At 37.7% G+C, this 15,635-nt stretch overlaps 1 protein-coding gene across 1 annotated transcript in view; it reads right to left on the reverse strand.

The window, feature by feature from the left end:
- Nucleotides 1-370: 370 nt before the first annotated feature.
- Nucleotides 371-15,635, reverse strand: part of UBA2 (ubiquitin like modifier activating enzyme 2) — a 31,649-nt gene continuing 16,384 nt past the window's right edge. The window contains exons 9-17 of the mRNA XM_065898692.1: nucleotides 14,576-14,675; nucleotides 13,511-13,677; nucleotides 11,672-11,765; nucleotides 11,475-11,587; nucleotides 8,903-9,058; nucleotides 7,377-7,473; nucleotides 4,499-4,604; nucleotides 2,795-2,931; nucleotides 371-1,233 (exon numbers count right to left, since the gene is read on the reverse strand). Of these exons, the coding sequence (XP_065754764.1) occupies nucleotides 1,052-1,233; nucleotides 2,795-2,931; nucleotides 4,499-4,604; nucleotides 7,377-7,473; nucleotides 8,903-9,058; nucleotides 11,475-11,587; nucleotides 11,672-11,765; nucleotides 13,511-13,677; nucleotides 14,576-14,675 (1,152 nt within the window). The 3' untranslated portion in view covers nucleotides 371-1,051. The remainder of the gene's footprint in view (nucleotides 1,234-2,794; nucleotides 2,932-4,498; nucleotides 4,605-7,376; nucleotides 7,474-8,902; nucleotides 9,059-11,474; nucleotides 11,588-11,671; nucleotides 11,766-13,510; nucleotides 13,678-14,575; nucleotides 14,676-15,635) is intronic.

Below are 15,635 nucleotides of genomic sequence, written 5' to 3' on the forward strand. Positions count from 1 at the left end.
TCAGCACTGGTGTGGTCACATCTGCTGGCCAGAGTTGGGTCCTGAATGGTACAATGCAAGAAGGGATTTGGATGACCTGGGGACAACCCCGAGTGGAGGAAAGGCTTTCCCCATGGAGTCTCAAATCGAAGGCTCCAAGTTACTGGGGCCGAGCAAAGATCACTTAAATGTTCTCAACAGAAGGCCAACTGGTTACAATCCGAATGCCATTAAAAGCTTTCTTTCAGAACGTACTCACCTATGGTAAACGGCAGAGGTCTTATAACCTCCACATCCGTTTCTGAGTTAATTTTCTAAAAGCAAAGAATATAGCATGCCTGCAGCAAATACAACGTATAAACCCAGCAGAAACGTGAACTGTGCAGGCATGTATAACAAGTATGCAGATGCCATTTATTTGGTCCATAAGTACAGTATAGTCGTATTTGAGTTTTACAAAACATCAAATATAAATAACCTGAAACTGGAACAATACACAAAATTGGCTTCTTACACAGACATACCAGGCAGTACAAGCTGAAAACTTGAGTAAATTAACAACTGTTTTACATTAATATACATAGTGCCAGTTAACATTTAAAAACAAGTTTCAATGCATAGCACTCGATACTTCTTTGAATCTGTTTCAGTCAATTAAGAGTATGAAAATGGTTAGATCTAGGCTAAAAATAATTCTTCTTCTAACCAAAAATAAAGGCATAATATTTATAACCAGGTATCAACTTTACTAAACCACAATATTGTAAAACTGTTAAATGATACCTAAGGGTATTTACATTAAAAAGGCAACATGCATTGTGTTGTTCCATCTCATGACTGGTTATGCACACACTTTGTTCAAAGGGTTTTAAAACTATATTCCTACTTTCAATACAGCATACTGCAATGTTTCTAATAGTTCTAGCAAAATGAATGCTTTCAAAGGGAGCAGAATCATCTTCAAGTCACTGGTACCAATTTTTTCCCTTTGGAACAAAGGACATAACAAATAACCTGGTTCTGCCCAGAAGGCCTACTGCAGTGAAAGGGTTCTGTTCAGAGGCATTTCCGTTCAATCTAATGCTATAACATCATCAAGCTCCTCTGTCTGCTCTGTGCGTGACTTTTTCGCACTGACATTCTCTTTCTCATCTAATTTCCTCTTGCGACTTCTTTCTTCTTCACTGATGTCGGCATTATTTGAGGGACCTTCTTCATCCGAATCAACTATGAGCACATCGTCTTGCTCTTGTGCTTATTTCAGAAAAAAAGGGAAAAAATGGTTAAAAGTGGGGGGTTACTAGCAGCTCACTAAAATTTTGCGTATGTGAAAAACTCTTCTAATATACACCAAACTTTAGAATGGCTACCCTTAGGATCTTGGCTTTATACATTACATATTTCCGTAGTGTTTTAATGTTTTCTGTTACAAGCACCTCTCTCTTTTTTAATCAAAACAAAAATTTTTAACAAGCATTATATAATTCAAGGGAATTGTTACAGTTCCTTGTTTCTACTTCTCCAACAGAAAAGAGGAGGGTGAATATCCTAATATTCGCAGCAGTGGTAGTAATAAACGACAACATATACATAGCACTTACAACGTGCCAGGAACTGTTCTGAGCACTTCACACATACAACTCATTTAATCATCACAACCACCGTATAAAGAAGATAACATTATTATCCATTTTCCAGAAAAGGAAACTGAGGCAGAGGCTTGCCCACAGTCACACAGTAGCAGAGGATGAGGTCAGGATTCAAACCTGCAGAGTGGGGCTCTACAGTGTATGCTCTTAACCCTACACTACGGTTGGTTTTGTGTCACCCATCTCCCACCACTGCACTAAATCAAAGGCAGAACACCTACCTTACTCATTGCTAGAGCCTCCAAAACCTATCCACAGCAGTGCATCAATAAATGCACATTTCGAATTATGATTTTTGAAAAACTACCAGTCCTTTCCTTAAAGGAGGATGATGAACCTTTCTATTTTCAGAGGGGGGAAAAGGTCATGAACCCATGGCCAACACACTCTGGACTACCTTAAAGTCCATCTTTACAACTCTCAGAGAACATGAAAACCAAGGAACCACCATATTCCAAAGAACACCAAAGACACAGGGTCAAAGAAATGAAAACAAACAAGTGAAAAAGTAGTAACGAGAGAGAGTGAGAGTGAGAGTGACAGAGAGAGAGAGAGAGAGAGAGAGAGAGAGAGAGACAGAGAGAGAGAGAGAGAGAGAGAGAGAGAGAGAGAGATTGAGAGAGAGAGATTGAGAGAGAGAGAGTTGGGGTGGGGTGAGGCAGGTAGTAAACATTTACATTAGAGCACAGTAAAGCACCAACACTGAACACCCAGGAAAAGAAAGCTTCTGGTGCACTTTACCGAAGTCACACTGGTTCTGAGAAAACTGTGAAATGCTAAAATGTTATACTTACCAAGCATCTGTTCACTCAAAATAGTTAGATGCACTGATTTACTGCCCCTACAAACAGGCATACAAAATCCAAAACTACTACTACTAAGAATGAACCATCTTTATACACCAGTAAACTGACATTTCCAGTCGTAAAAACAAACGAACAAAAAAATAAACTGTCTGTTTTCCATAAAAATTTTACCCAGTCTTAAATATCTTCATGGTTCATACATTCAAAGCTTCATTAAAACAATGCCAAACCAACACACACCTCTAGTAGTCCTACGGAGTTCTACTTTATGGTCAACATTCATAAAATAATCAGTTTGTTCTAAATAGTCGTGCTTGGTGGGTAAATTAACAACCTGCTGGCCGGGGGGCCATGACTCACCTGTGGATGTGGAAGGCTGAGCTCCATCGTCACTGCCATTGGTTATGCTTTTGGCAGCATCTTCAGCTTGCTTGGGCCCCACTTTTTCTGGGGCATCACCAACAACTTCAAATTCAACATCCTTTCCTAGGTCTTCACTGTAAGAGAACCATGAACTATAACACTGGACCACTGCTATACTACTTACAAAAGCAAAGGCACACCAGACAGGAACTGTCCTCAAAGCTCAAAAAGTGTATGCTATGTACACACCAAATATTTGGATTCTGATTTTCAAAGAGTTTTAAAAAAGACTATAACAGATTTTTATGATAATTCAAAACTCTAATTCAAATGGTCAATAACATCGCACTTTCAATTCAGGGAAAGGGTTTTTTAAAAAAATGTTAAGTAACTTTTATTGCTAAAGCAGAAAATGAGTTGAAAACTGTGAGGCCTGATGTAATTCTTAGGCATTATTTCTTCAGCTACTAGGTGAAAAGATTCTATACACTCTACTCTGATCTTGACCAGAGTAATTTAGTGTTTGGGGGTAGAGTTACATGGATTCTCGGTTTTCTCCCCATCTTTACAGGCAGCACCCTGCTTTTGTAATGAGTTCCCAAAAACATGTATAAAAGTTTAATGCATGAAAGTCAAACAAAAGACTTACATGTTATAAGGGGGGTTCTGTTCCCAGAGAGCTAAAAAATATGATAAAAAAAACCCTAATTATGCCTCCTTTTTTAGACACCATGTGATATATTTCCATTTTATTGTACATGTCCTTTCACAACTGAACACAAGCACACCACTAACATCCAACTGGTGTCTAATCGAGGCCAGATATCACTCCCTAGCGATATCTACCTTTCACTCAATTGTCTCATTTTATACTAATAACCCACATTCAGTTTTTCCTGTCATTTTATGCTTTTTATAAACTAAGTATATATATAATACTCTCCAAACAACTACACAAGTTCTAAATGTTTGGATATATAGATAGCAACATTGGCAAAAAACATGTGGATGCAGGTGGCAGCCTTTGCATTTTGTTAGATGCTGCCTAAAGTAATGAGTCAGGGTGCAGTTTAAGGGTATCAACGAGCATGTTACCTCATTCAGCAGATAAACACACCAAAGTGGAGGACCATCTGTATTTAAATTGTGTTACATATGTGCAAATACCCTGTAATGCAAGCACTTTGGATGCTTTTTTATAAAGCGGGCAGGATATAAAATCAAATGAAAAGAAAAAAATACATGACTCAGGAATCTATATAGGATAAATTTTAATGCTCTCTTGTTACTGTTCCAGATCACAATGAAATACTTGTCTTGTGGGAGAAATATTTCTTTCTTTCAAATCATCTTTAGAACTAATTAAAATTCTTTATTCTAGTTCAATTATCAAAATGAACGCACCCTTGATTATAACTATTCAAACACCTGAATTTCTACCCTCTCTAGGTCTTTCTGATCAGCCACCACTGATGAATTAGTTAACCCTTAAACATTTCTTGCTTATCCCTTTTCTTTCTGGATTCTCAGATTTTTCTGTAGGTCAAACCTCAGGGAACTTAGCGGCCAACTTGAGCATATACATGGTGCAGCTTCAAATGAACAGTAAGGTTTAAAGGTAAGAAAACATTTTCTCTCCACTTTATCTTAAGTTTGTATATTCAAATAACTTCTTACACTTAAAATATTAATAGTTCCTACCTATGAAGGATGTTGATCAATAAAGTGTAGTCCTGAAGGAAGTCGTCTGCTTGAAGCCGGCTCCCATTTCTAATTCCAAATTCTGATAACTTCTTGTGATTATTAGCTAGAAAATTTGAAAGAAATTTAGATGCTTTAGTTATATGTCCGTGGAGCAGTCACTTTAATTTTTAAAAGGTAAACCCCCTGCTATAAGCTGAACTCTATCTCCCGAAAATTCGTACACTGAAGCTCTAACACCAGTGCCTCAGAATGTGGCTATACTTCGAGACAGTGCTTTTAAAAGAGGTGATTAAGTTAAAATGAGGCTGTTGGAGTGGACCCTAATCCAATCTAATTGGTATCCTTAGAAGAAGCCAAGGAGGGAGGCCTCAGGAGAAACCAAACCCATCGACTCCCCCCACCCTCCCAACACTTTGATCTTAAGAGTTCTAGCCTACAGAAATGGGAGAAAATAAATGTTATTTAAGTCCTTGTCTGTGTATTTTGATATGGCAGCCCTAGTAAACCAGTCCACTAACGTATTACTCACTTAGGTACTCAGCCCTGAAAACTTAACTACCAAAATTACTTCAAGGGAACCAAACTGTGAGAAGTTCTGAGAACCTTCTCCCCTTGAAACCAAATTAATCTGGAATCCTACAGGAGTCAGTGACAACTTTTAGAACTGTTCAAAATATACTCTATTTCTAAAGAGGTTATCCACAGAAATGCCAACAAACTACTTTTAGCAAATTTTACAATTCAGAAGTATGAGGAAACTTTATTTCAATGAATTTTTCAACATAAATTTTCAACATTTCTCAATGGACAGACAGCAGGGTCTCCAAAAACTAATAATTCCAACTTAGTTCTCTCTTCCACATGTCATTTCTGCTTCATCTGAAAATCCCCAGCATGTAGCACACCATGCTTAGCATCTACTAGCACTCAATAAGCCTTTGCTACATGGATTAGAAATACTCCAATGAAGAACAATCTCTCCAACCAAACTTTTGGTGTCACCACCTCCTCCTACCTATTCTAGGGCCATCCTGCCTTAACTATCCTTTCTCTCCTGCATGTTCAAATGCTCCTCTCTCCTGACCTGTAAAAGCACTCAAGTTTCATTTACAAACTGCTTCCTCATTTAGCTGCCAATTTACACTCTCCCCTCACAACACTCAGTCAGCTTTACTGAGTATCTGCTCTGTGTCTACAGACTGTGTATAACCTATTGACCTACAGCCACCACGCCTGGCACATACTAAGTAAACTGTATTTTAAATTCTACTTACGTTTAAATTTACATAATTTTTTACATAATCTAACAATCTTTTGCTTTCTTAGTTTTTATTTCTTATTTTACCTTTTTAGAAAATCTCCCTGGAATGTCTCTGGAAAATAGTTTCTATCCAGACTTCCATCCCCAAGCCCTTTCACACTCACTAAAACTCCTCAGCCCAACATGTTCAAAAGGGAACCCAGTCACTGAGCATTCTATCCTGGTGAATTAGCATCACCTCTGAAGCCAGAGTCTTGGCAACAGTTCTGTCCAAGCCTAACAATGTTACTCTTCTTCACCTGTGCTCTAAATTCTGCCCCTGAAAATCTCAAATCTGCCATTTGCTTCTGCCTTAGTAAAAATCCCTCACTTCCCTCCATTTTTTTCTGACTCCCTGCCTCTACTCTTACATCCTTATCTCACCCCCCTGCAGATTATACCACAAGGTAACTATTACTTCCCTGCTTAAACCCTGGTGGGAGCAGGATACTGGGGGAGGAGGAAGACAGACATTACACATATGACACAGCGAATCCTCCAGCTGCACAGTCACTGCCAACCCCACAGCACCCCACCTTCCAGTGAAACAAAATACCTGGCCATTCCTAAAGCTTTTACATTGCTTCATACGTTTATGCCTTTGTAGATGCTGTTCATTCTGCCCAAATGCAGACTCTCCCCTCTCAGCTCTTCTTCAAGAACTGGCCCATGAGTCCTCTTTCTCCTGTGACACCCCACCCTCCCCGACCCTCCTTTTACAAAGCTTCAATTCAAACTTTGTACACTTTCTCTCTATAGTATTTCTTAGACGGCACTAAATCTATTGTTGATAATCCCTCCTCTCCTTCTAGGCTGTAAGCACTTCAAGCCAGGGACAATTATCTTATTCATCTTTGAATTACGAATATCTATGACTATGCCTGCAATACAGAAGGACTCCAAACATATTTGAATAAATGCTCTCTCACCCTCAGTAGCACCAGTATTTTGTGGAAAAGGACCACATTTAAGCCACTGAGATTCTTGACCAGCTTCCATTTTTAAGGTCCTAGCCTTTAAAAGAGACAGATGGCTAGAATGGGGCTTAAATATTTAACTAGACTCTTAAAACAGATTATGACCCAGCCAAAACGCAACCTCCAATTACTCATGACCTAATATCCCCAAATTTCTTAACAAGGAGCTATAGCCGAAAAGAATCCTGACACTCCCCGTCAGGACAAATGAGGTGTGGGAACTTCTAAGTCCAATCAGATTGACCAGTGTGGTCTGAAGGAGGCATAACCACAACACAATTCTCACTTAGAAAGCTTAAACAGAAACTAATGCATTACACCTTATATAACAAATACATTAACAAAAGGGATGAACTGCTTAAACTTCCGAAAAGGAAAGCCAAGAAAACCAAAACTGGGCACTGATTTCAGCAATACTCTCTGCTCTATATCACGAGCAGGCTATCAAGGCTTCCCCACTCTTGGACAAACATCACCCCTGTCAGCTGAGGTACTGAGTACCGTATGTAGTGAATGGATAAACTAACATGCACTCCTTCACACAGGCAGTCTGCATCCAAATGAGGGGGAGTGAACACAGGCAATGTGTAATAAATACCTTCTGTCTCTCCCTCTTCTGAAGATATTAGGATTGTTCCTTTTCCATCTTCAATTTGGACATCTGGTGCTACCATAGCAAATTTTTCTTTCACTATCTATAAGAAAAAAAGGGATTCAAAATATTAACATATGGAATTAAAGACCATAAAAAGCCTAGACCTTTTTTTTCATAAAGGCTCTTAACTTTCCCCTTCCATTGGAAATGAGCCAAGTTGCTCTTCAAGGTACCTTAGGGCACCAGGAAAACAATGGCAATGTACCCAATTATCTCATGCCCATGTTCCATCCCCATGTTTGACCACTGATAAAGATCAGGTAAAACTTCCTCCAGGTGGGGACTGAGAACTCCTTGGCTGGCTCTTGGTATTTTGTCGTTCCCAGCAGATTAGGTACTAAGCTAGACACTTGACATATTTTATCTCAGTCTCTATTCCAAACCCGTACTGACAGATGTTTTATAGATGAAATATTTCTCATCAATCTGATTCTCAGATAAACAGTCTTCCCCTTCCCAAGTTCCATCTCTAAATTCCAAGACGGATCAGGAGTGATAATACTGTTAAATCCTACCTGATCCTATAAAACAAACAAATAAACAGAAAAACCAAACAATGGAGGAACTCTCTAAAGGTCCAATAGTGGAATTACCTTTAGCTCAAGAATGAGTAGATAGCAACTATAATCGTTTCTTTCCTAAGAAAGAAGATGGGGCAACCACCCTCCAGTATATCAAGTCCTGCTGCTTCCCCATCCAAAACATAAGCTCAAATCAACCCGCCCTGTGTAACCATTTCTGGGAGAAAGGCCATTCATTCTCAAGCAGCCATTAGGGCCACGAAGGTCTACTCCCCCATGTCAGGAGATATATAAATATGTAACACTATGATGGACATAATCAGAGGAACTATCTGAAATGATCCCCAAAGTGGGAAGTGGAACCCATTCAGGCCATTTTTAAAATCTTTCCTAATTTAAAAAAAACTAGGAGGAACTGAAGGACCAAGCTATAGAACCAGACCATATCCTAACCCTCCATTTCTCACTCCAGAGCTCTACAGGTGAATCCAAGTGTACAAACGATGCACCTTCTCAGGGACTAACTTAACATACCAGAATCAGGACCGTCACTAGATCACATAAGGATACCTCCTATCTGCCAAAAAAATACAGAATTTACACACTGCCTGAGAAACAAAGAACTTGCTTACTAAGATACTGTGCCACCAATGTACCACCTGTGCTCCATATTCTAGCCAAAAACACCTATTCCCTTCTGGAATGTGAAGCACATATTCTGGAACCACAGACAGGAAAGACAACAGGACCCAGATGGTAAAACAACCCAGGATACCAGAGCAACACACCTCAGTAATTAGGGTAATTACCTGGCTTTTAGTTTGTTATCACAGTAACACTGTAAAAGGCAAAAGGGGACTTGTTTTTTCTCGTAAAAAGAAAAATGAACAACCTTTCTTATAAAAAGAAAAATGAACAACCAGGAAGAGAACTAGGTCCTGCACTTACCTTATCTTGTAAGGTGAGAACAGTCACTTTATGGACGTTCAGCCGCACAGTCACCTCTGGCTTGCTGGCACATACATAACAATTAGGGTTGGGAGGATCCAGTGCACAAGGCACAAGGAGCTTCTTTCTTGGGTTTGGTTGTTTATTCAAAAAAATCTTTGGGAAAAAAAAACACAAGCAAAAATCAGAAATTTGAGTCATAATTTATATACCATACAGTGTTCACTTAAATACTCCCTTCCAGAAGGAAAATCAAGACATTTTTAAAAAAAAAAAAAAAAAAAAGTTTGAGTATGTACTTATTTATTTATTTGTTTATTTATTTATTTATTTATGGCTGTGTTGGGTCTTCATTGCTGCGTGCGGGTTTCCTCTAGTTGTGGCGAGCGGGGGCTACTCTTCATTGTGGTGGCTTCTCTTGTTGCGGAGCATGGGCTCTAGGCATGTGGGCTTCAGCAGTGGTGGAACATGGGCTCAGTAGTTGTGGCTTGCGAGTTCTAGAGCATAGGCTCAGCAGTTGTAGCACATGGGCTTAGCTGCTCCATGGCATGTGGGATCTTCCCAGACCAGGGCTTGAACCCGCGTTCCCTGCATTGGCAGGCAGATTCTTAACTCATGCGCCACCAGGGAAGTCCCAAAACCTTCTTAAGAGACTGATTTTTCCAACCTTCTTTTTAAATTAGCTACCTTGTAAATAAGGTTGGGCTTACTGAAAAGAAATCTCCGTGTACTGAAGACTCTATATAGACTATTCTGCAAACTAATTTAGCATGAATAAGGGCCTAACCATACTTGTCTCTGGTACCATCATTAAATCAGTTTTGGGGTTCCTTCCTAGTGGTTATTCTTATCAACTTTAAGCCAACTTCTAACAAGACCAATACACTAATTTCTCTAATTAATGATAATGCTTTCGTAGATATATGGAACAAATGTGCTGCCTTCTTTTCAAATTTTCAGATGACTATGATATTAACATTTACATAATTAAAGGACAAATAATGTATGTCTGGCCCTATTACTATTTCCCTAATACGCAAACAAAAAAATAATAAGAACCAAGGGAAGAAAAAAAACAAAACTGCACTGAAGTTACAAATGTCAGAACATTGGAAACTGATACACAAATTCTCATCGTGGAATTATCATGTAGTATGGTATCTGCTAAGATGAATTAACTCTAAAGAAGAACCCCATCAATTCCCCAAAGCTTAAAGAAGTAAATCCCTTGACAGGCATTAAGTGCTAGGAAAAGCCCTACTGTAGCCTCTCCCCACAATAAATACTAGGCATATACATTTGTACTGTCAGGGCTGGAAGCAGGGTACAATGAGAGAACAGACTTATTTGATCTTGATCTTCACTGGGAAGGTAGAAATGAACAGTAATAAAAACAACTGCTAACACTACTAATACTCAGGCTAACACTATTATTAATCTATCCTGGCATTCATTTATAAATGTGAACAAATGAAGCCCGGACATACAGGTATTATTAGCCCAAGAGAAGAAGAGAGATAAGAAAGCAAAGAAATGGAAAGGATGTTACAGAACAAAGTAGACACTTGTTCAGGCTGCTATAAAAAGGTAGAAATCAAAAAATATATAGTTCTTATAAATTAAAAACATGACAACCAAAATAAAAATTTAAATAGAAAACTGAACCTAGATGGCAGGTTCACTGATCATATGAGTCTACATTCCCTCACCCTGAAATTTCATGGAAACAATAAAAGGTATTTTAATTAAGAGTGCATTAATAATGGCACTGGGTGGCTTCCCTGGTGGCGCAGTGGTTAAGAATCTGCCTGTCAATGCAGGGGACATGGGTTCAAGCCCTGATCCTAGAGCCCATGCTCCGCAACAAGAGAGAAACCACCGCAATGAGAGGCCCGTGCACTGCAATGAGGAGTGAGCCCCCCGCTCGCCGCAACTAGAGAAAGCCCGTGCACACAGCAACGAAGACCCAATGCAGCCATAAATAAATGAATAAATAAAATTTTAGACTAAATAAATAAAATTAAACACAAAATCCTCTCTGAAGAAACACACCTTCAATAGGTCCTTAAAGAATTATCACAGATATAGTTTTAACAAATACTAATTGTTTTTTTTAAAAAATCATGTATCACATAAGCAAACAAAACACTATGAGAGATCTAGCAGATGACTGTAAACTCATCCATAAAGATTTCAGACATAAACATGATCAAATATAAGTTTAAAATAAAAAAGTGACAAAAAATGACTGAAGAACAGGGGACTATAAAATAACCAAATAGAATTTTAAACCAGAGAACTCTTAGAACTGAAAAACAATTGAGAAAAGTTAATATAAGGACTCACACAATGAGTTCTTCCAAGGAATTAATAAAACTAGAAATGTTAGAAGCAAACTAGCTTCTGCAAATGTGACAAAAATAAGAGAAGCAAATGTGTTTTCCTTTTTGTTATAATTTCCAGGAAGCTTACTTAAACATGCAACTCACAAGGTAACTTGAATAATTACTTTTCCATTGCTTTAAACCAATTTTATTGTTTTAATTTAAAAATTGCAAATAGAAACACTCACTGTTCTACACTGGTCTATTTTTCCTGATAAAATCTTCAATCCTTCCAATACTATCAACCCAGCAATCACTGCATTAGTAGTAGCGATAGCAGGAATAATGTTCCCTGCCATTGCTGGAAAAAAAAAAAAAAGTTTAGCTGTTAAAAAAAAAAACCTTAGAATTTTAGATGATACAACTGAAGTACAAAAAAACTTACATTTGATATCAAATCTGCTCTTCATATTCATACTGAAAATATGCATCCTGAGGTTTGCAGCAGAGGTGACGAAATCCATTGCAGATGGGTCATCCTGCCAATAATTTAAACAATTTAACAAGTCTCCCCACAAATTTACTCATTTGGCTAGTATTTCTTTCAGAACAGCAGTTTCACACATTTATAACAAGTCAACTAGAACAAGAGATGGCCTCTCTGGATGAGAAGGGGGCAGGGGCTCATCATCAGCTCCTGTGATCCAGGAATGTGGTCTTACCAAGAGCCAGCAGGTTCTAGGAATTCACTCCTGCTTAAACAAATGCACTGGAGACTAAGGGTATAGACCAGAATACCAATTCCATTTATTGATTGTGGCAATCCTTCCCTGGGTCCATCAGTCAACAATAAGGTTGTTTGAAAGTACAGACCCCAGGGAACACAAGCTGTTTTGAGAAAGCTATTTCATTGAAGGCTCAGAAACAGCTGAACTACTCCTTTTGGCTTTCCTTCTCCAAACTCCCTTCATGTACTCCACAGACCTATACTGTTTCTTTTCAGATGTGGCAGGACAATAATTTTCCCTTTACAACTTCTGTTCTTCCTGAGCCTATATCCTAGTCTCTCTAATTAGATTTCAGCAAGGTTTCCGGCTTTGAACTGAGAAGAAACTATCGTAGCCCATAATTCAGAAACATCAAAGTATAAAAGAAAAAGCATTGATAGGATGTGGGTTCTTTACATACTTATTTGGCTGGCTATGTAACCACAGGCAAATAAACCTCCCTGACCCAATATTCATTAATCTGTTAAATAGGGAAAATTATATAAACATCTTGTAAGGTTGTGGTGAGGATTAAATATGATTATTTAAGAGTACCCAACACAGTGTCCATCAGGTACTTCCCCAGGCAATTGGCTTATCACACCCATTAGTTTCAGAGTTTACTCACAGAGGCTAACAATTCACAGTTCCAAGTTTTGTTATGTAGCCCCTGTGTATAGATGAAAACCTCCCAAACCACTAGTGTAACAGTAACAATGAAAAAAAAATTTTTTAAGTTACTCCTTATAGCACACAAACCCTAAAGACTAATGTTTACAAGACTCACCCAATCTAAATTTACCAGCTTTATTTCAGATGACTGATTCAACCCATCTCAAAATTTGCACATAAAGTTACCTTAGTTTTCTTAAACTGATCAAACTTTTCTCCTTACTTTAAAACTCACAGCAAATCTTTACCAATATATGAACATATAAACTTTATCAGATAAATCATTTACAGCCACAGAAAATATTAACTACAATTAAAAATAAGTAAACTCACCAAATTTCAAAATGTAACATTTAACTGCAAAATACTTTTAAATATTGTTTTAACTTGTAAGAAAAACTACATCTCATTTTTCAATTGAGAAGTTTCTCAGACTTTTAAGAGTTAAAAGGCAATTTTATTACTTTCAAGGCCAAATTAGGCCTATGAGCTGTTGTCTCCAAAAAGATATTATGACTTCTATTAACAAATCTCTATTACGTAAGAAGTTCTCTTAAGCCTATCTGCTTAAGTCAGATAAACATTTTACTCCATTAAAGTCACATTTATAAACCATGAACACGTGAGAATCTAAAATGAGGTTTTATGATATTGCTTAAATTCACATATAGAAAATTCATAGTTCAATGTAGTAATTAGAGATGAAAACATCCAAACAAAAATCAACATGTCCTCAAAATCTGGTAGAATAAACAATACCCCCAAATTACTAGGTTCTGGTACAGCTCAAGAACTAAAATATACATTTGATATACAAGTAATTGCCCCACATTTTCAAAACAAACCTTGTCCCATATAAGCTCAGCTCCATCTCCCTTTTCTGCTAAATGAACTCTCAAAGTCTCAATGCTCTTTGAAAAAAGACGTGCATAGCTCTTCACATCTAGAACTTGCTGGTCTCTCAGACCTAACTGTGGTTCATTTTGTTGATCTGATGCATTGGTTTCTTCTCCTAAAGAAAAAAATATTAGAAATTTCACTATTAACATCATTCCTCTACTCTGTTTAACAATTCAATACCCGACGATAAGAAAATCAAATAATATGAAACAAATTCCATTAAAGTAATTATCACTATGATACACTTACGTGTACAAGAAAATCGCTAATATTGATATGGGAAAGGTGCAAGACTGTCTCAGAACTTCATAAGGAGATTACTAGAGGACTCAAGAATATAATGTAGATAAGATAATAATCACTATGCCCAGAACATAGTTAGCATTCAGTAAGCGGAAGCTATTAGAGCAATAATTGAATTGGGCCATAAAGTGACGTATCCGTTACTGTAGATAACTGGAGAAGACTGCTCCAAACTGACATCCTAAGTCTCCTGGTACCTTTTAAGTTCCACTATGCTGAACACTGCTGTGCAAAACAAGCTGAGACACAATGTGTTGAAGGAGAGTGGGTAAGGAAGCAGTCACTACTACAATAGTTTTTCTTGCACTTAAAGTTATAAATAAGTTAAAGGAACAACACTTTATGTCAGGGAAAATATGAAACAACTAAATGTTAACTGATAAGGGACTAGTTAAATAATACTGACTGAAAAGAGCAAGTCAGAGTATATAAATAGTATGATTCCATTTACGGAAAGTGCATATACAACTGCCTGCGTCTACGTGCACGGAGTTATCACCAAGACATTCCCTAAAACATTAATAGTCACTATTTCCCTAGGTGATGAGATTTCCAGTGATTTTCCTTCTTCATACTTTGCTGAACTGTCTGAATTTCTTACCATGGGTGTATACCACTGTATATCAAGAAATGACAGGGCTATTTAAAGACTTTAGGTTAGAGAATTTCCAATTTAGGTATCCCCAAAACAAAAATGTATCCTTTACCTTGACTTTGCACTTCGGCCCAATCCAATGGAACTGGAGGTTTCCTTTTCCGCCACAGTTTGTCCATTGTCAACAGATACCTGATATCATCTTTAAAAAGCTAAGATAGAAAGAAGGGAAGAAGGAAAGAAGGAAAGGAAGAAAGGTAAATTCCATGAACCCTACAGTCCCTATGCTGATAAAATATAACAAAATTCCCCTGCTGATTTACTTTAAACATTACACTATAAAATCTGATTTAAAGAACACATGTTATATACCGGTAGGTTAACAATTCTCAAAGGGGCAGGGGGAGCTTAAACCTTTGTGTAAAAGGGAATTTTACACAAAACCCCTGTATGTGAAAACAGTTAAAATCAGAGACGCTGGTGAAAGCAGAGTAAGGGAGCTCTGAACTGTGCTGACTGACCCTGACCTCCCAAGTCACCTCCCCTAAATTAGCTCCTCAGATCAGTCGAAAGCACAATCATACCATTCAAGCAGACTAAGTGAATACACACCAACTCCATAAGAACTGAGCCTAAAGGTACCAGGTAGCAGTATCTCCAAGTTTGTGGGTACATACCAGTAAAGCACACACATTTAAAAAGGGCTCAAAAACAGAATTTCTTAACCATCTGCAACATCCTTGAAATGTGCTCCCGCCCCGGCAAATAACCTCAAACACACAAAACAATTCCTATTTCGAAAATAAAAACATAAACATTACCACATGTAGACTGAGAGACCATCACATGAATCACACTTCCTATGTGGCAGAATATCAGATGATTTTAATAGTTTTACCTTTTCCTTAGCTATATTTTCTATTGTTGACTGATTTATTCCACAGGTTTGTTGCATGTACCGGGTATGAATTTAGATGTGGCTAAGTTAAAAGAACTATTTCTATCAAAATATACTCAATTCAATAAATATTTATTAAGCATCCTTAATCTTTGAAAACCAGCCAAATATACAACTAATTAGAGTACAACTCAGTGTGAAAACCACACAGTTCTGAGTACTGTAAGTTTTTAAAAATATTTATTTATTTATTTTTGGCAGTGTTGGGTCTTCA

Source organism: Phocoena phocoena, chromosome 20 (assembly GCF_963924675.1).
Source record: "Phocoena phocoena chromosome 20, mPhoPho1.1, whole genome shotgun sequence".
Taxonomy (NCBI): domain Eukaryota; kingdom Metazoa; phylum Chordata; class Mammalia; order Artiodactyla; family Phocoenidae; genus Phocoena; species Phocoena phocoena.